The sequence below is a fragment of the Bufo gargarizans genome, chromosome 8, assembly GCF_014858855.1.
Source record: "Bufo gargarizans isolate SCDJY-AF-19 chromosome 8, ASM1485885v1, whole genome shotgun sequence".
NCBI lineage: Eukaryota > Metazoa > Chordata > Amphibia > Anura > Bufonidae > Bufo > Bufo gargarizans.
The window spans coordinates 41,654,624-41,673,827 of NC_058087.1; the positions used below are offsets into that span (position 1 = coordinate 41,654,624).

Below are 19,204 nucleotides of genomic sequence, written 5' to 3' on the forward strand. Positions count from 1 at the left end.
ACGGATTAGAGATGTCTCACCTTGCACAAGCAAAAATGCATGACTTGACGTTTCACCAGCCACATTGATAGCTTTTACCATGATGCTGGCAGAGTCCTCTGCAACAACATCTCTGATAACTAGTTCACAAACATTGTCTTCTGGCCAGTACCAATAAATGCGCTCAGATCTTTCAACCTTGACACCATTTTTAAACCACTGGCACTCTGGGTCTGGCTTTCCTACAACACGGACACGGAAGTGGGCTTCTGCTCCCTGAGCAACTGTTTGGCTCTGAATTCTTTCAAATATCTTGGGAGCTTCCATGCTTGGGGACAGCTCAACTCTTTCTGGTTTAAAGGTTGGAATGGTGATTTTGCCTTCAACTTCAAGTGCCTTCTTTTCTTCCTCGGTTAGTTCTCTGGTCACATGAAGAAGATCATCTTTTGTTTTCTTCAGCAAATCCTCATATGCTTCATCTTTTCTACGTGATTTTAGCTCAACAGCAGTGATAGCTTCATAGTAGCCTTCTTCTGTCCTGCGCTTAAATTTACTGCGAAGTTCTTCTGATTCTTCCGAGATTTTGTCATGAGAAATTCTTTCCGTCCTCTTAAGTTTTACAAATTCTTTTCCTCCTGCGTCTACTTTCTTAACTTCAAATGGAAGTTTTCCTGTCTCAGCTGAAGGAGCAGCAACTTTTGGCTCATGTGTTCTCCTTAGCACAGACCTAAAATCTTCTTTCTGCTGTATCTCTAATTTTACTGAATGTTCAACAACACCCTCAGGGTTTTCTCCTGTGACTTTAACATCACCAGAGTCATAAGATTTGCAGTCAACAATTTCAAGGTAATATATGCCATCATAGCGAAGTCTAAATCTTTTGCTTTTACGAATAAGCTGTCCATTAAGGTACCAATTTACTTTTGGTTGTGGATATCCAGTAACTCTGCACCGGAACCTTGCTATTTCTCCTTCATAAACTCTTGAAGGTTCTGGGAATAATACAATTTCAGGTTTTTGCTTTTCCTTTACATCTTCTGATACGCCTACAAGGGCACCTTCATGAGCAAGCCTTTCCATCTCTTCAATTCTTTGCATACCTCGTCGCCCTTCTGGCAGTTGAGATTCCTCCACAAGGCTCTTCTCATCTTTCACAATTAAAGTAGCTGATGTGTGGTCTGTTCCATATTTATTAGTTGCTCTACAAGTAATAACACCACTGTCTCTTGGATAAGCTACTTCATAATCAAGACTACAGTAGCCAAACTCATTTACCATTCGGAGCCTGTTAGCAGCATCCAATGGCTTTCCATCATGAAGCCATTCAACTACCATTGTGGGGTCTCCAATTGGTGTAAGACGGCACTCAAAGTGTGAAGGCCCAAAGCGCTTCAGCCTTACTGAAGTCAGCTTCTTCTTGAAGAATGGTTTTTGCTGCTTCTCTTTGTCATATAGATCTCCTTCTTCCCATTGTTCCTGACCATAACGAAGATGTAAGGGCTCTAGCTCTGGAGCTGCAATTTCTTTTGCCTTGTATGTTCCCTTTGGAATGATAAGTTTTCTCTCTGGTTCAGGCTCAGTAAATTCAACCTCAACATTTACTTTGCATCTAGTAGTGTCACGTCCTGCTTTATTAATAGCAGTAGCAGTATACCATGCGGAATCATTGCCGGCTGCAGACTGAATTTTCAGTGCTGCTTGTCCTTTATTTCCTTCAATTCTATAAATTAAAGATAATTTCCATCAGTGTCTCAATTGTATATTTTCATTTTGTGTAAAACAGGTTAAGCAACCAAAAATATTATATAATTATATACTCACATTATGTTTGGAAATTTGTGAGGAGCTATGATGTCACTGTTCTTTAGCCACACAATATCAGGATTGGGGTTGCCTACAGCTTTCACGCCCATTTCCAGTTTACTGCCTTCTTTAATATTGACATTTTTTAGTTTTTCCACAAACTGTGGTCTTTGTAAAAGTTCCTTTGCTGCAGAGAGACAAACTCAGATTAAACTAGAGAACAAACAGACAATTTTATCAGAATCTAGAGATAAAGCATAATGATTGTACCTTCCACAGTCAATGTCATTGAGACTGAAGTTTTGCCAGCTCTGTTCTGAGCTATAACTGTCCATTCTCCAGAATCAGTAGGCATAGCTGGGACTATGATAAGTGACTGTGTTCCATCTTCCTTGACAACAATTTTATGTGTATAGTCATTGACAATTTGTTGACCTAAGGGATAAATGATAGTATAAATATAATATTGTTTTCTTTCATATGTTTCATGAAACATGTATAAAAGTATTGTATTATTAATATGGCAATATGAAATTAGTTACCGTTGTGGAACCAAAACGTTTCAGGCATTGGTCTTCCAACAACTTTCAAGTCAAATCTTGCGGTTTGACCTTCAGAACATTTGAAGGATGCAGGTTTCAAGACAAAGACTGGTTTATATAATCTCTCCAACTGGGATTCATCGGTTTCATCCAATCGGCGAGCAGGAGAACGTGCTGGAGAGCGTGCAGGGGAGCGACTTGGTGACCTTGGGGATACAGACCTATTATAATACAATAGAGTATATGTTTGAATTTAAACCACACGGGAGTGAACAATGCACCTAAAGCAGAACATCAAAGTGAGAATATATATGAAAAAGAGGAATACCTTATTCTTTTCACAGCTTCTGGAGCTGGTAGATAGGTTGGACCACCAGTAGGTGCCATTGGCTCCACATACAACTTTCCTGAGCAAATGGCATTTCCTCTAACATTACTGGCCAAAGCAGTATAAATGCCTTCATCTTCCGTTAACAGAACAGGGATGCGCAGACTGGCCCTTCCATCTGATAGGGTTTCCATGTGATAGCGCCCTCCCTGTTTAATGCGTTTTCCATCCTTGAACCATACAATCTACAATAAATAGAAAAAGCAATATTAAAAGCTTGTGATTGGAGAAGAGTCTTTGTAAAGGACAATTCCACATAAACACCTAATTTCTTTTTACTATAGCCCCAGCCATAGGTAACAGACAGTCAGGGCATACTGTATGTTTGATTGTAAAAAACATCATTTTAACATGACATTTTAACATGGCATGTCATACCATGACATAGGCTTAATGGTAAAGTACCTTTGGTAATGGGTAGCCAGACATCTTGCAGTGGAAAGTGACCCCCATTCCTTCAAGGATCTGGTAACTTTTAAGTCTAATATTAAACCCTGATTCAATAATTTCAGATTCCGGAATATCGACAATCATTTCTTCTCCATCTTCTTCAAGAAGCTCTTCTAAGCTTATCTTGATAATTCTGTATTCAATTTCTTTGATCAGTCTCTCTTCAAATGCAGTTAGCAGATACTCCTGCAAAAATAAAATGAAAAATTTATTGCAAAAAAAAAATATAATGTAATCATTAATTTACATAACTCATAATTTACATTTTTTAGATGTATTTTTGCTTATTAGCTTAACCCTTTTAGAATAAAGTGTTGATATCTCACTGGTGTTGAGTCTGCAACTAGTCCCTGCGATTAATATGAAGTATACATGGCTCCAGTAAATAGATGATTAACTCTTTACGGTTTTATAATGTATTCAAAGCTTTATGTCATTCTTATTTTTGAGTAGACAGTTACCTCAGCATGAATTGTAGTTTTGACTATAGTAGTATCCTTGGCCATCTTCTTTCTGATAAGGGCTTGCTCTTTTTCATATTCCTTATCATAGACGGCTTGAGGAGCCATGGGTGCGTCTTTGGCTAGCTGTGGTTCAGGTACATATGGAGTTGTTTCTTCGTGCATACTCATGTAAGAGTCGTATTCAGCTGTTAAAAGGCCAAAAATCATGAAGACGCATAAGAATTAAGATAACAATATAAAAAAAATAGATTCCATTTATGACCCTTTTTTTTATTTGGATCCTTAATTACCTTCCTCCAGTAGACTAGTAGTTTCAGTAACTTCTCCATATTTGTTACGAATGACAACGCTGTATTCTCCAGCATCATCAGCAAAAGTCATAGAAATCTCAAGTTTGCATTCTCCAGTTTCCTTGTTATATGATACTTTATATCTGTAAGCACACATATACACATTATACATACATGTTTTTTTCATTTTTTACAAGTTCATCTAACTATCAAGTATATTACATGATTATTGATATGCTAATGATTATAATTTTATATTTTTGCTATGGTATTAATTTAACAATGTACGTTTCAATGTAGCAAAATAAATGAAATGTGTGAATGATTATTAATTATTCTAATATAATAAACTTTATACAAGAGATTTCTTAAAAAGATGTTATGGTAAAACAAAAAAAAAACATTTTTGGTCATTTCAAATAATTGAATTTTTTATGTATTTGAGATTAAGATTTAATTACCTGTATCCAGTACTTAGGGGAACACCAGCCTTTTTCCAGTAAATATGTGGCTTAGGGTTGCCTCCAATCTGACATTCAAATATAACCTGACCTCCCTCAACTAACTTCTGGATTGTTGGTTTTCTGATGAAGTAGGGAGCTTCTCCTTCTCCAGTCTCAATAGTAGTAGTCAGCTCTACTTCCATCTTTTGTTCTTCTGTTATCCTGTTAAGAGAGACCACCCATGGTATTAATAATTGACATGACAAACATTATTGGTCTTATTTTTACATTTAAATTTGTCTAATCAATTGCATTTTATATATCAAAGTCATCCATATATATATATATTTTTTTACATTTACATTTGTCTAATCAATTGCATTTTATATATCAAAGTCGTCCACTGTTGTATTGGACTCAGTAGCACTTCTCTATGTGAAGAAGTACCTCGGACAGCTGCTGTTTTTAGTTCAACTGTGTAAAGTCTAAGGCCATTTATTCTGCTGCTATAGAAAATCACTAAGTGGTTTATTATTTGGTGTTTAGCCAAAATAGCATGGTACTGTGTAAGTCAGAAAATCTATGTTATGTTATCTCTATCTCCTAGGTTCTCCTTCACCCAATTCCCCTCAGACACTATATAACGTAAACATTGAAATAAGATTGGGAAAAAATATAATTACTGTTTTTCTTCTGTTATTTTTTCAGTAATAGTTTCTCTTGCTTCATATTCTTCAGAAACTAGAAAAAAAAACAATGTTGTAAAAAAACAATTATGTAACTATGATACAATCACTTACTTGGCATAATGTGATTTAAACTCAACAATTAAATGACTCAGCACTGCTATTTAAGGTTAAACTGCATTACAGTAAATATATAGTCATACAAACATCAACCTCAAACAAGTCAAAGTCCAGACCACCTGCCACTCCAGATAATCCCTGTAGAACAGATGCAATACCCTCCCCGTACCCGCTGCCAAGAAAATTTAGAATCCAGTAGAAATTCCAGGTCTCCAAAAAAGGTTCTAACACTTTACTAATATGGTACATTTCACCATGCTTGGGAATATGAGCATTTTAAATTAAGACAACAACAGTTTAGTAGTTTAGTAGTCTTCCCACACAGCAGTGAAAGTCAGGAAGGGGTTCAAATCTGTCTTATACATTTTCTTGCTTTTTACATTACTGTACGGGTTTTTTTTCTTCTTACAAATACCAAGGAAAAATACTGACCAAAATACTGTTGTGTGAAAAGGGCCTTAAAGGTGAGAGAATCTGTAATCATACTGGATGTACTTTCTAGTAGCATGCTAAACTGGATCTTGAGGAGCTGCTCAGTAGAACTTGCTGGTATGCCTTTCTTTAGTTATGGTGGTGAAAGTCTCTTTTTAATAAAAACTGTACACAAAATCTAATACTGCAGTAGGTTTAATAATCTACTACTAGAAGACCATAAATACTGGAGAAGACAGGGTAGTGACAAACAAGTCATCTAAAACATTGACTAAAATTCATTAAAGGCTGACAGTTTTCTGGCATTGAAATGTCGCAACTTTTTGGGCAAAAAATCTACCTTTTTCATTTCATACCACCCTCACTCCTTATGAAAAAGTGGGTGGGGCTTCTCTGTAGGAAGAGTGGCCTCACAGATTTACTATAATGTATGCCAGTAACTAGAATAGTATATGTACCCCATAGAATTTAGCTGTAGTGTTGCTTCGGTCTTTTGAGTCAAAGCTAAGTGGATTTATTAAAAAGAAAAGGATTGAGGAAGAAAAGAAGTTTCCTTAAAAAGCCTGACTTTCATTTTAATTTTAACCATGCAAGAAGGTGTGAAATAGCTATTTTTCTTTATTCTAGTAGAGCAGGAAATGTCATGTGACTAGAATTCCTACATTACATAGGGAAAATCAGCATTTACTCATGTTATGGTAGTGGACCATGGAAGAAACTCCAAACCTTAAAAAACTCCACCCATACTCTGCCCAACCGCAAGCTTTTACATGACTAGAAGGTCACATTGACTTCAACCTTAGAATTCAACACTAAAAAGAGTCCACTGAAACAGACTTCAATAAAAGTAGACCACAAAGATCACTGCCCAGCTATTCACCATAGATACAAGAAGGTAATAAAATGTAGCTGCTCCTAACATTCTGTAGTCTTGCTGTTTTCAACCACCGCCCAAAATAAACCCAAACAAGTGATAATGGCTTACCTTGAACGAGGAGGTAGCAAGAAGTGCTGACTGTGCCTGCCTCGTTGGTTGCTGTGCAAGTAAATCTGCCGCTATCTTCAGCAAATGCCTCGCGAATCACAAGACGTGAAATTTGTTCTTCATAGGTAATTTGGAAATCAATGGAATTTTCAATTCGATAATCCTCGCGATACCAAACCACAGTTGGTGAAGGGTACCCAGCAATGGTACATTCCAAAGTGACAGACTCTCCTTCAAGGACTGTCACATTTTTCAAGCCCTGTGAACAAGAAGAAAATTCGTTTTCTTGCTGTATACTTCCAAATATTTTAGGTATACAATATTTTAAAATATGATTATTTCCTGTGTAGCCCAATTCATTGCCCAGTAGACAATTATGATTCTTATGTAGCTTTTACAAATCTTTGGTTTAATAAAGCTGTAATAACTACTCTTGCAATGCATGAAAGAAATACCAATGCTCAAAATGGTAAGTAAATAAAAAGTAAAGAGTGGCCTGAAATAGAATAGACTTTAATTATGCTAAGCTTAGTGAGATCCCAGGGGGAAATATATAGAACAATCCAAGTAAAGATGTACAGATCTTTTAAATGTGTTACTTACAGAAACTAAAGTTGGTGGAGAAACAGGGACTTCTGCTGGTCCAGGGACTCGGGCTGCTTCCTCAGCCTGCAACATATGGAAGACAGTTAGATTTTCTATAGACATGGGTCTAAATATATCTTTAATGGGTGCACTATATGTTTAGAGCTTCTTCTGCATATGGTCATGTTAGAAGCATAGTAAAGCACTACACTACTACTACACACATACTTAGAGAGCAGCGAGTAGTAAGGATATAGTGCCGTTGACAAGAAAGACTTTTGTTATAGCTGGATATTATGCAAAGAATTAAGGAAGTCGAAGAAGTTTTTTGATCACCAACCTCATACTGATACTGAAATATATCTTCACGCGCAAAGCCACCTGAAACAATCACGTCTACATCTCTTCTCATTTCAACATCAGAACGGGCTTTGCAGGCCTCAGTTGTTTCTGTCAAAGAGAAGGGTGGAGAGAAGACTTTTTCTGCCCTTTCTCGAGGTTCAGCTGGTTTTAAATGTGGAGCTTTCACAGATTTTGTGATCTTTTGTGAAGCTGCTGTGGTTAATTCTTTCTCCAGAGTCGCTATCGCTGATCCTGCAATTGACACCTGACCCGCCCAAAAAGGAAATCTGTTATCTTATGATCATGTAGCTGTACATTTTAAAGATGTTCTCTGCTTTTATCCAAGCTTTAATGATTTACGTATTGCATTGTTTTTTTCTTACTGCTGGATTTGTTAAAACTGTGACTGGTTCTTAATTTGTAACCAGTTTTTTTAGGTCTTCTGAGCAGCATATAAACTTTTATTATTGATTTTAAATAGATTTTTTGGGGTTGTTTATTTCTTCCTGAAGGTAATTGAACAGAACAGGTTTTGTAAGTCAGTTTTGACTGTCACCTGGGATGCCACCTATCTTTATTTCTGTGGCTGCCAAATAATCAACTGAGTAATCAAAAACTGTCAGAAAGAGGTGGGGATTAATGGGTATCAACCGTCAAAAATAGGGGGCATAGTGTCTCCTTCAGCCTTGCAATACTGCGACTGTGCTACATACTATTGTACATGAAAATCTTTCACCTGACAGTACAACTTGCTCATATGCACTGTTCGTGTATTTTTGAATATTGTATTGCAAAAAATAAACTGGAAAAGAAATTTAAACTATCAGTTTTTGCATCCATCCTATACTAGTAATACTTGGAGTATAGTTTACACAAATGCATCATTTTGTTGAGAAATGTTTACATTATTTAACATTGATCATTAAAGTTGGAAGAGGAAAACAACAGAGCATCTTTAAAATCAAAACAAGAGTCGCAATGAGTAGTTGCTGTCTAGTCACAGTACACACAAGACACATAGGAACATAAACAGAAAACACTAAGAAGGTTATGTGCAGAAAATGGGAAAATAAAGAGTGAAGAAGCGATTTTATGCATTATACATGTATTGCTGCTAAGAGGAAAGTATAAAGGAAATTGCTAATTATGTTAATGCTCAGCTTTTTTAGTGCGCAGTAATACAACTGCAAAGTTAAAAGATGTAAGTAGATTTTCCTGTATTAATGTGAAAGGGAGTGTTTTAATAACTACATTTAATGTGTATCAGGCAAAACATTGCAAATATCCATTTGTTAATTCTAAAAAACATGCAGCAAATCAATCAGGAAAATTATTTTTTGTGCATGTTTAGTTTATGTAAAATGGATATTTGTAAGAAAATCATGATCATAATTTAGTGAAGACAGTGGTGACAATATGTATTGCCTGATACACATGTCACTCAGTTCTTACCTCATGCGTATGTTCAGCTTTGGGAACTGTAACTTTAGTGATGGAAAAGTGTGGAATTGGTGTATGTGAAATAGTTTGATCCACTTGGACCACCGGTATGGTTGGTGGTTCTGGAGCTCTTTTAATCTACATTAATCAATAAAGTTGCATTGAGTTTTGCACCAATTCCATTTATAAAGAGAAATAACAGCAGAATAAAATAAAGTCAGGGCCTAACCTGTGGAACAGGTGATGGCACTTGTTCAATGGGGATCATTTTTGGCACGGATGGGACATGAACTTCTGGAGCTTTTATGGGTTTAGTGATAACTTGGCGTTCAGGTGAGAAATCAATGGTTTTTCTGGCAGAAACATCAATGGTTTTTCTGGCAGAAACATGCTCTTTGTATTCATACTGCAGAGCTGTTTCTTCTGCATAACCTTCTTCTGTGTATCCTGGTTGTCTAACACGGGCAAGGTCAACTGCAGCGACAACTGTAGCCACAGCTCCTGCTTTTTTCCCAGATTCCATCTAAAGGCAACATTAAGACAGTTCATACAAATCTCCATAAAGATGGGAAGAGAAGAAAGTGCAAAACAGTTTAAAAAAACAGAGACAAAAACAAGAATATAAAGACAGGACGATAAAGCCCTATATAGTTTGAAACTTTGTGATTATTCACTCCCAATGGAAACAACCATTTATTGGCTGAGGACTTGCCAGTGAGAATGCAGCTATGTATCAAGGTATGCTTTCATAAATCACTGAGGCTCAACAGTTAAAGGGCTTCTGTCCCCAGCTTTATAGTAGTAAAACAGGCTGACCTGAGACGTGCACTAGTCAGCAGAAGCTATCTGTGTTGGTCCTATGTTTATATGGGTCCGAATCGCTGAGAAAAATAATGTTTTCATATATGCAAATGAGCCTCTAGGAGCAATAGGGGCGTTGCCATTACACCTAGAGGCTTCGCTCTCTCTGTAACTGCCGCGCTCTCTGCACTTTGATTGAAAAGACCAGGCAGTGTTAATGTGATCACACCTGCCTTTTCAATAAAAGTGCAGAGAACATGGTAGTTGCAGAGAGAGCAGAACCTCTAGGTGTAATGGCAACGCCCCCGTTGCTTCTAGAGGATTATTTGCATATATTAAAACATTACTTTTCTCAGCAATGTGGGCACATGGGACCAACACAGATGCCTTCAGCTGACAAGCGCACATGCAACAGGTCGGCCAGTTTTACTGCTATAAATCTGGTGACAGATGGCCTGAAAGGGTCTTCGAAGAAAGTTAGGCTAAATTCCCACCAAGTCAGTGTGTTGTACAGTTGATATACACACTGAGAAAACGTATACGCCACAGTACCATAAAACACTGATGGATGTCCTTTGGCACATACCTGGCGAGAAAATGTTGGGATCCTGTTCTAAAGGTATTGAAAAGCATATGCTTGTCAATAAAATGTTTTTATATGCATCTGGGCATATGAAACCGGCAAATGCAATATGAATTTTGTCAAACTATTTTATTTTTTCCAAAACTATCAAAATATATATATATATAAATGTGGAGTCAACACACAAAAATAGTTGCTGCCAATGGAAGTTACTTAAGAGACTTCTTTAAAGGGAACCTGCCACCATGAAATTGCAATGTAAGCTAAAGGCAGAATGTCATAGAGCAGGAGGAGATGAGCAGATTGATATATAGATTTATGGAAAAAGATTTAGCCAAACTAGTAATTTTCCCATTTATATGCCTGCTCATTCTGGGCTTTGAATTCAAGGAGGCGGTCCTACCAGTGATTGACAGCTATCTGTGTATACACAGTCTTAGAAGGAAGGCTGTCAATCACTGATAGGACCGCCTCCTTGACGTCAAAGCCCAGAATGAATGGGAATTTTAATATATAAAATATTTTTTTTACTGAAAATCCTTTCTCACACAACTATATATCAATCTTCTCAGCTCCTCCTGCTCTATAATATTCTGCCAGCAGCACAAACACCATGTTCAAAATGACAGGTTCCTTTTAAAACAAAGGAAGATGCAATACTTGCAATTCTCCACTGAAGAGTTTGGTTCACATACTGATACTGTACATGTCTTGTGTGCTGTTTTATATCATAGTATAAAAAGGAAATGCATATACATATAATACACAGGTGCACAAACACATAAAGGATAGTAGCTCACATAAAAAACAGGAGTTGTCAGTGGCTCTCTGTTCTTATATGAACCATAGTTTTACCATGCACGTGATGTATATGTGACAATTTACAAAACACAAAGCCAAAAGAGGTGATTGGAAAAAAGAAGTGAAGAAGAAAGAGGTGCCCCTTGGTCAAATTTAGTGCAGTTGATGTGGTCACTGAGCGGGTACCTTATCAGTTTCTGAAATCGCATCAGAGATATCAAGAATTTCTGCACTATGAGTCCGGCTTCTTGCTTGTTGTACAGCAGCCAGAACTGTAGCCACAGCCATGACTTTTTCTGAATCATAATTCATCTGCGCAATCGTTAAACGTACGGGACAATGCAAATCTTTAGGTTCTTATTTATATATTACAGTTGTTATGCAAGAGCAAACACAGAAGGGGGATTTAGCATTATAGGCGTATCTGAGGTTAGTTTTTTGACTGGAGTTGCTATGAGCAAGGTTATGAAAATGGAGCACAGTAATAATAAATTTGGCACAAGTGCAATGGGGTTACGATTTCTATAAGAGCCTTGGGGATGCCTGGTGTGAAGTTGAGACTTTTTAAAAAGTTAGACTTCATAAATGTGACACAAACGGGATCTACTTTGAAACTCTGTCCACATTTTCACTCTATACTGTAGGTGGAGCTGGGATCAAAAAGTCACAAAAACTGATCCCAAAAAGTCACAAAAAAACCCCTCTTTTTGAAGCTAGAATTCTGTTGTGCAGGGCTTGATAAATTCACCCCAGAGTGGTTAGGTTATAAAAATCTAAATTCATAAATGTGTGGTGATTGACAACTGGATTTACTATGATAAGGCCCTTGGTTAAAGGGGTATGCCATTTTTTTTATTTTTTTTATTTATATAATAGGAAATTCTATAATCTTCTAATATACACAAATTAAAAATTCTGCATACTTACCTATCAGTCCTATATAATCCATCCTTGGCCTGACTGAAACATGGCATTAGTCATGTGACATTCTTTAGATCCTGGCTTTGAGTAAGCAGTGTTATGTGACATACATGTGCTGGGTCAGCACGCAGGACACATTCATGTGATACATAAATTGGACTAGTGGGGTAATCATGATTTGTATTGTAGTTATTACAGTAACTACAACACTGTGTGTCTGTCGGTAGTGGGCAGTAAAATGGCTGCCTGTTTCTAAGTGATGTTGCCATGTTGTTAATAAGATAAACTATACACTAACAGACATGAGATGTTGCTGCAGGTAGTAATACTGTATGTACTGTATTTGTTCTGCTCCTCAATACACTACTATTCTCCTGTTAGATACCTAGGCAGTTAACTGAAAGCCAGGTCACATGATACTTGTCAGGGTCACATGACAGCTCACATGACTGACACCATGTTTAGTCCTATCTAGCTATCCTATGGATGCATTTTACAGGACTAAAATAGACTGTACCATTTATTTTTCTTTAGGGAGATGTAATGCATGGATATAATAAAGGTCTGAGAGCAAAATTTTTAATAGATGTATAATACAAAATTGTTGGACATCCTATTGCCTAAAGAAATAAATGTAATAGTTAAAACCGGAATACCTCTTTAAGTCAGTGGTACTGGCCAGTATGATCTTAGAAGACATATTTAAATGGAAGTAACATTATAACATTAAGGTGTGTTATCTTTCTAAATTTGGCAGCTGAAATCACCTGTTCTTGAACTGCGTGTATCTGTTCTCGCTTGGTGGCAGCAGCTTCTACCGTTCTTGTAACTGTCTCTTGTCTCATTTTTTCACTGGACACAACCACGGAGCTTACAGACGTTTTTTCAGCTTCTCTCCGTACCTGGTAATTATAGGGAAAAAAAATCTAAAATTCTAAAAGATGACTGGAAATATGGAAAGGTACGTTATCAGATGGTGAAATAATGAAGGTCAGTGAAGCGCACAGCAAGCTCTTGTTATATTTTGCTTATGAATCAGGGACAAGCTGGTCAAGAAAGTAGGCTAGCTGAATATAAGGTCTTTAAGGAGAAAATCCAGTCAAAATCCACATCATAAACTCATGTGAGCAGACCATCCAGAATGATATGGTCTCTCGAGGGCTAAAGGGGATCTCTGGGCTTATTACAGTATAAAAACTGACTTGTGGAAAAAAGATTGTTTGACTAATACTTTCCCATCTGCCGATCCATCGATGCTGCCGTCTCCGCTGCAGCCACACAGGCTGCAAGCTTTTATGCTCGGGTCCTGACCGAATGTGTGCACTTCAGCTGCATTTACTGTTATGCAGCTGAACAGGAAAAGAAGGGTACATATCTTAGACATGACCCAAACAGAACAGCCCGTGTGAGTACAGCATAGATGGCAACATGGGCAGCACCACAAACGGGTAAGTATTAACCAAATTAGGGTCAGAAGAAAGGCCAGTTTTTATAAAATGCCAGGAGAATCCCTTTGGTGCTGCTCATACCACTAGTTTGAATGGATCTTTGCTTGGAATTTGAAGTCATACTACCAACAACAGAAATCTCTGGGCCAAAGGTATTTCAGCTCTACAGGGAACTTAATTTCTGGTCAGTGATAGAAAGGAATCATAGACTTCACACATGTGAGGTTAGGAAGTACTGCCATAGGAATTGTTTTCTTGTACAAGCGTGGCCAGTCTGCCCCTGGTTTAGTTGTGTCATTGCTCTTAAGTTCTGCTATAATGTTTGACTTCATTATTACCTGCTCATGGACAGGCTGAATCTGCACAGCAGTCGTCGCTGTCCTTTTAGAAGTCAGTTCAGTGGCAGTTGGAGTAGGTTCTCTCACTCTCGCCATGTCAACAGCAGCAACTACAGTAGCGACAGCTGCTGTTTTCCCTGCTCCATGGACCTATATCAGTTACATTACATTAAAATATGCATAAAAAGAACAATATAGAAAATATGTGGAAACAAACAAACACCTCCTTTTAAACCCATTATGTTAAGGCACAGGCTACACAACGAATGAAAAGTGCAAAGCTAAAGTTCTCCTCTGGTTGAGGCCTTAGGAATACTTTACATCATACGATATGTTCAATGTTCTTGTGTCCACCTAAGAGTTGCAGAAGACTGCAAACTTTACATGGTACAATATCATTGTCGGGCAGTTGTCGTAAGTGCAATGTAAATCTCACAAGCTTTCATAATTGCACTTGGAGGCCCAACTCTAGTTCTGCACCCTGCTTTCTTTGTGTAGTGCATGCCTAATAACTGATGGTATGAAGTCTTCATATTGACATATATAGTGAAGCCCTTACCTCTCTGGTTTCCATTCCAGTAACTGTGACCTGCTCCCTCGATTCCCACTTCTGCTCAGTCTTTATGTGTGAGGCTGCAGAAGATACAAATACTTCCTGCTTCCAAGGAGGAGGGACTTCAGCACCAACTGGTGTTGGAGTGGCCCTTGCAGGTGAAGGAGACTTCACAGATCTAATTGGAGAAGTAGACAGTCCTCTTCCAGCCGGAGAGACTGACCTGTTGGGAATAAAATACATTTGTGTTATGTTTTAAAGGGCATAGATATAATAAACTTCTATATTAAAGACGCGTTGAGGTGACTCATCTTTGGGACACCTAAACTTTTCATCTTTGAAAATAAATACTAAAACGAGATTTATTTTATACCAAAGATAGAACAGAAACCCCCCATTCTCATGGCATGAAATAATTGGAAAATAATACGAAATCAGGAATCTTAATATCATTTAGTCAAATGATATAGAGCGTTGTATGATTCGTAGAACATTCTGAGAACATTGTATTCTGAGAAATATACACTAGGTGGCAGTATTTCTCTACATGAAATTTTTAGATGCTAAACAAGTTTCTTGCAAGCCAGGCGCAACTTTTTATAAAACTAAGCGCTAATTCACATGAAGAATTTCTGTAATCTCCATCTGATGTCCTAGTCTATTCTGACTACAATGCAACACATTTAGGGTCATTTATTAGGACCGGCATTTTAGACGCCAGTCTTAATAACTCTGTGCTGACGCTTGATGCGCCACCTTCAATAGTCATTTCAAATGTTCTAAAATTGTAAGACCCCAGCTGATCACAGAATAGTGATAACGAGCAGCTAATAATACTATTACTAAGGCTTTTGATGCTATACAAAGTCATAGGCAAGAATGATCGTAAAGCAAAAGTGTAACGTTCTGTTACCTGACAGGTGAAGGTACTGGTGCTTTCACTGATCTAACAGGAGAAGGAGATTGGCGTACAGGTGATGGAGATTGCTGTCTGACCATCTGAATCTTTGTAGGAATCAGTGCAGGTGTTGGTGATTTTGATGAAGGCTTGGGAGGAATTCTGGGAGGTGTCTTATGTGGTAGCTGCAGTCCTGCAGCACCTTCAATAGTCATTTCAACTGTGGTACTGGATCGCGCATCAAAATGAGCCTCTACTCTCTGGAAAATGCATCATATACATTAAGTCAGATTTACAGTAAAATACAGTTTCACTATGATTAATTGGTGGCACAAGTAATTCTAAACCACGTTCACACAATGCAAAATTACCTGTTCGAAACGTGCTTGTCTTGTCTGTGAAATCTGAGCAGTCGCTACAATGGTTTTTGTCTTTTTGGCAGGTATTTCTTCTTCAGCTAGGATGGACAATAAGAATGAGAATACCATCATCTAGATATACCGATATATGAGGCATAAGAGCATGATCTATTGAGACCCCGGCCCATGGCTCCCCAGCTGTTCATGGTTCTAGTGGCACCAACTTATAGCATTGCTTGAACTTGGCACTAGGGATGAGCGAACTTCAAGTTTTAAAGTTCGAGTATATGGTGAATTGCGTTATGGATTCCGTTACCAGGGACCATAACACAATTCAAGGACGGATCCGTTATGTTGGCCATTGACTGCTATTATGACGGGATGCCTCAGGCATTCCATTATGCATTCCGTCATTGAATTGTGTTATTGTCCGTGGTAACGGAATCCATAACGCAATTCACAATAAACCAGAATACGAACTTCAAAGCTTGAAGTTCGCTCATCCCTACTTGCCACCATAGTGAAACTCATATCATCGATAATTAAAGATAACCTGCCATTAGCGTGTTGTAAGCCACCAGTATGTCCTTATACTGCTGTGTTGGGCATTCTAAAAGTGCTCTGTTGTAGTATTAGGTATAAAAATAAGTTAGAATACAGCTCGCTTTGCATGTAAACTACAGGACATGAGTCCAGGGAAGAGTCCAGACAACACAGTATACTTTGTTTCACTAGTATACGCATCATATCACTTGGTAATTAATGGGGTTTTCCACGACTCCTATTTTGATGACTTATGCTCAAGATAGGTCATAAATATCTGATCGATAAGAATCCGACTCTTAGCACTCCCGATCAACTGTTTGAGAGTCCATGGTGCTCCGGTGAGTGCTACAGTCTCCTCATAGTATACCAAGCACAGTGTCGTAAATTGTATAGTGGCTGTGCTTGTATGTAGCTCAGGCCCATTTAATTGAATGGGACTGAGCTGCAACTAGGCCATGTGACTGATGAACGTGACATCACTGGTCTAAGAAGAGGCCTCTTCAAATATCCGATTGGTGGAAATGCCGGGAGTCAGACCCTGACTGATCAGATATCGATGACCTATATGAATCTTGAAAGACCCCTTTAATAGGAGTGCAGGGAGCCAGACCTCTGCCAATTTCATATTGATTACCTATTCTGAGGTTAAGTCATTGTTATGTAAATCCTGTAGAACCGCTTTAATATTTAGTGCTGATCGTCCCTACTTGTCATATGGAAAAAGTGTCTCACAAAAAAAATGGGTAAGGGTTTCTGCCTCAAAAAATTTCTATGAACCCCTGAAACTGAATCCTGTACCTTGAACGTTCAGTTCAGCTGTTGAAGTAGCACGTCCGACATTATTGGTTGCATTTACAGAATAGGTTCCGGAATCTTCAGGGTATGCTTCTGCAATGATTAAACTGTAGAGGTCTCCATCTTGAAGGATCTGGAAGTCTTGGGAGCTGTGAATTTCAGCTCCTTCTCTGTAGAACTTCACCACAGGTGTAGGGATTCCACTCACTCTGACGTCAAGTCGAACTTGACTGCCTTGTCTTACTGTCATGGTCTGTAGTCTTTGTAGGAAATTTGGGGGTGCTGTCTCAGCTATGGGAAGCAAAATAATATTAGAAAGGCAAATTTTAAAACAAGACCCACATTAAATAAGCAAATGTAAATTGTGGGAAAAACACTGGGTAAAACTACAAGACACTTTTACCAGTATCTGTGAATAAACATAAAAGCATTTAATTAGCTTCCTAGGGAAATATTAGATTTCTCTCCAAGTCTGCATTTCAGATTATGATGTTCTGCTGAAAATGTAAAGGGGTTGTCTGGGATCAGACCTGAACCCAGACTCAACCTGATCTGCACTCATTCACCATGAATGAGCGGAGCATTTGAGCTTTTCATGCTCTCATGTATACCCTTGCACTGCGCGATGCTGTTTGTTAACATTTGGACACTGCTAGGCCGAGGCTTCCACCTAGCAGTGTTCCCGGTGATGTCACCACCTATGATGGGTGGGCTTTAGCACTGTCCTAGCCTGTAAAAACACCTCAGAAACGGGAAAATCTAGGAAACAAAAGCCACTTGCGAGAAAATGCTATGGCTTTTTAAAAGTCGTAAACATGAGATTTGCAACTTTTGCAACACCATGCTGTGGGGAGAGTGATAAATTCCCCCAATATTTTTAGTAAATTCAGAATCTGGCTTCTTTCCAGCACTGGTTTAGCCTCCATTGTATGTGTGCAATGTGCAGACATCATTTAGTGTTGTAGAAATATAAAAAGATTCATACCGGTAACAAGTAGCTCAGCTGTACTAGTTGCTTGTCCTGCTCCATTGGCGGCTCTTAGGGAGTATCTTCCACTGTGTGCTGCTGTGGTGACGGGGATCACGAGTTTAGCGCGGCCATCGCTAAACGAGATCTGGACACCTGGCAGAGTTGCAGTAGAAATAACCTGGCCATCCCTAAACCAGCTCACCTCAGGAACTGGAAAACCTAGGAAAGAAGAAAGATTATGTAATACAATCATATTTATGTATGCACCATATACATTATATCATACAACTGTTTTCATTGCTGTGGGTGAGGGGTCACTGTGAGTCTGTCAGAGGTTTTGACCATGCAAAACTGATGCTAACAGTGCTAGATAAGGGGCAAGGAGAGCAGGACAAACATATTTGGCGTCATTTAGCAAACTGGTGAAAAGTAGAACTGGCTTAGTTGCCCATAGCAACCAATCAGATTCCACCTTTCATTTTTCGGAGGAGCTGTCAAAAATAAAAGGTGGAATCTGATATTGGTTGCTATGGGCAACTTAGCCAGTTCTACTTTACACTAGTTTGATAAATGACCCCAATAGTACTTTTTGCAGTTCTTTTATTATCAGGAGTAGTGTGAATATGAAGTTTAATTCTGCCAGGCACTGCTCCTGCAATTGCCCAAGAGGCGGAGCTTTACTGTGAAGTGCTCTCTGCATGGAGATGCTTCACAGCCCCTCTCCTGTGAGTGACAGTTGTAGTGTTCTCCTCATTGGATACTGAAGCTGTCACTCAATACAGAGGGGAGGGGCTGTGCAGAGTTACTTTACAGTGAAGCACCACCTCCAGTAGAATACAGCAGCAGACTACATAATTCAATCATCAGGTGTAACAGAAACCTGACCTGACAAAACCATCTCCATTGTCATACATTTTCTGCTCTGTTGTATCAAAAGCATACCCTGTAGTGTTCAGAAAGAAATGATGCAACCCTCAATCCATAAAGAGAAATTAACAATATATATATGTAAGTGTTCAAAATACAGACGAGCAATAGATATACACGTCAGTGGCGCCTAGCATTATATATGGCAATGAAACCCAAAGCGGAAAATTAAAAATGAATATATGTTTGCATTCACAAACATTGGTATTATTTAGTGAGCTGGAATATCCTTAATAAAAAAGAAAGCTGTAGGAGCCACCATGACATGGATACAGTTTCAGATGTCCCCATAACAATAGTACAGCCACAGGTGTC

The 19,204-nt window shown here is 38.3% G+C and overlaps 1 protein-coding gene across 50 annotated transcripts in view; it reads right to left on the reverse strand.

Annotated features, from left to right (window-relative positions):
• Nucleotides 1–19,204, reverse strand: part of TTN (titin) — a 249,119-nt gene that overhangs the window by 216,380 nt on the left and 13,535 nt on the right. For 48 of the 50 annotated variants that reach the window (XM_044303159.1, XM_044303130.1, XM_044303158.1 and 45 more), the window contains exons 3-25: nucleotides 17,978–18,181; nucleotides 16,996–17,283; nucleotides 15,664–15,749; nucleotides 15,308–15,552; nucleotides 14,401–14,617; nucleotides 13,842–13,991; nucleotides 12,823–12,957; nucleotides 11,321–11,446; nucleotides 9,179–9,472; nucleotides 8,962–9,087; nucleotides 7,508–7,774; nucleotides 7,186–7,251; nucleotides 6,583–6,841; nucleotides 5,043–5,100; nucleotides 4,378–4,581; nucleotides 3,917–4,059; nucleotides 3,624–3,811; nucleotides 3,118–3,348; nucleotides 2,653–2,897; nucleotides 2,325–2,545; nucleotides 2,053–2,217; nucleotides 1,801–1,969; nucleotides 21–1,699 (exon numbers count right to left, since the gene is read on the reverse strand). In XM_044303159.1, the coding sequence (XP_044159094.1) occupies nucleotides 21–1,699; nucleotides 1,801–1,969; nucleotides 2,053–2,217; nucleotides 2,325–2,545; nucleotides 2,653–2,897; nucleotides 3,118–3,348; nucleotides 3,624–3,811; nucleotides 3,917–4,059; nucleotides 4,378–4,581; nucleotides 5,043–5,100; nucleotides 6,583–6,841; nucleotides 7,186–7,251; nucleotides 7,508–7,774; nucleotides 8,962–9,087; nucleotides 9,179–9,472; nucleotides 11,321–11,446; nucleotides 12,823–12,957; nucleotides 13,842–13,991; nucleotides 14,401–14,617; nucleotides 15,308–15,552; nucleotides 15,664–15,749; nucleotides 16,996–17,283; nucleotides 17,978–18,181 (5,766 nt within the window). The remainder of the gene's footprint in view (nucleotides 1–20; nucleotides 1,700–1,800; nucleotides 1,970–2,052; nucleotides 2,218–2,324; nucleotides 2,546–2,652; nucleotides 2,898–3,117; nucleotides 3,349–3,623; nucleotides 3,812–3,916; nucleotides 4,060–4,377; nucleotides 4,582–5,042; nucleotides 5,101–6,582; nucleotides 6,842–7,185; nucleotides 7,252–7,507; nucleotides 7,775–8,961; nucleotides 9,088–9,178; nucleotides 9,473–11,320; nucleotides 11,447–12,822; nucleotides 12,958–13,841; nucleotides 13,992–14,400; nucleotides 14,618–15,307; nucleotides 15,553–15,663; nucleotides 15,750–16,995; nucleotides 17,284–17,977; nucleotides 18,182–19,204) is intronic. The other 2 variants (XM_044303118.1, XM_044303133.1) reach the window with 2 other exon arrangements.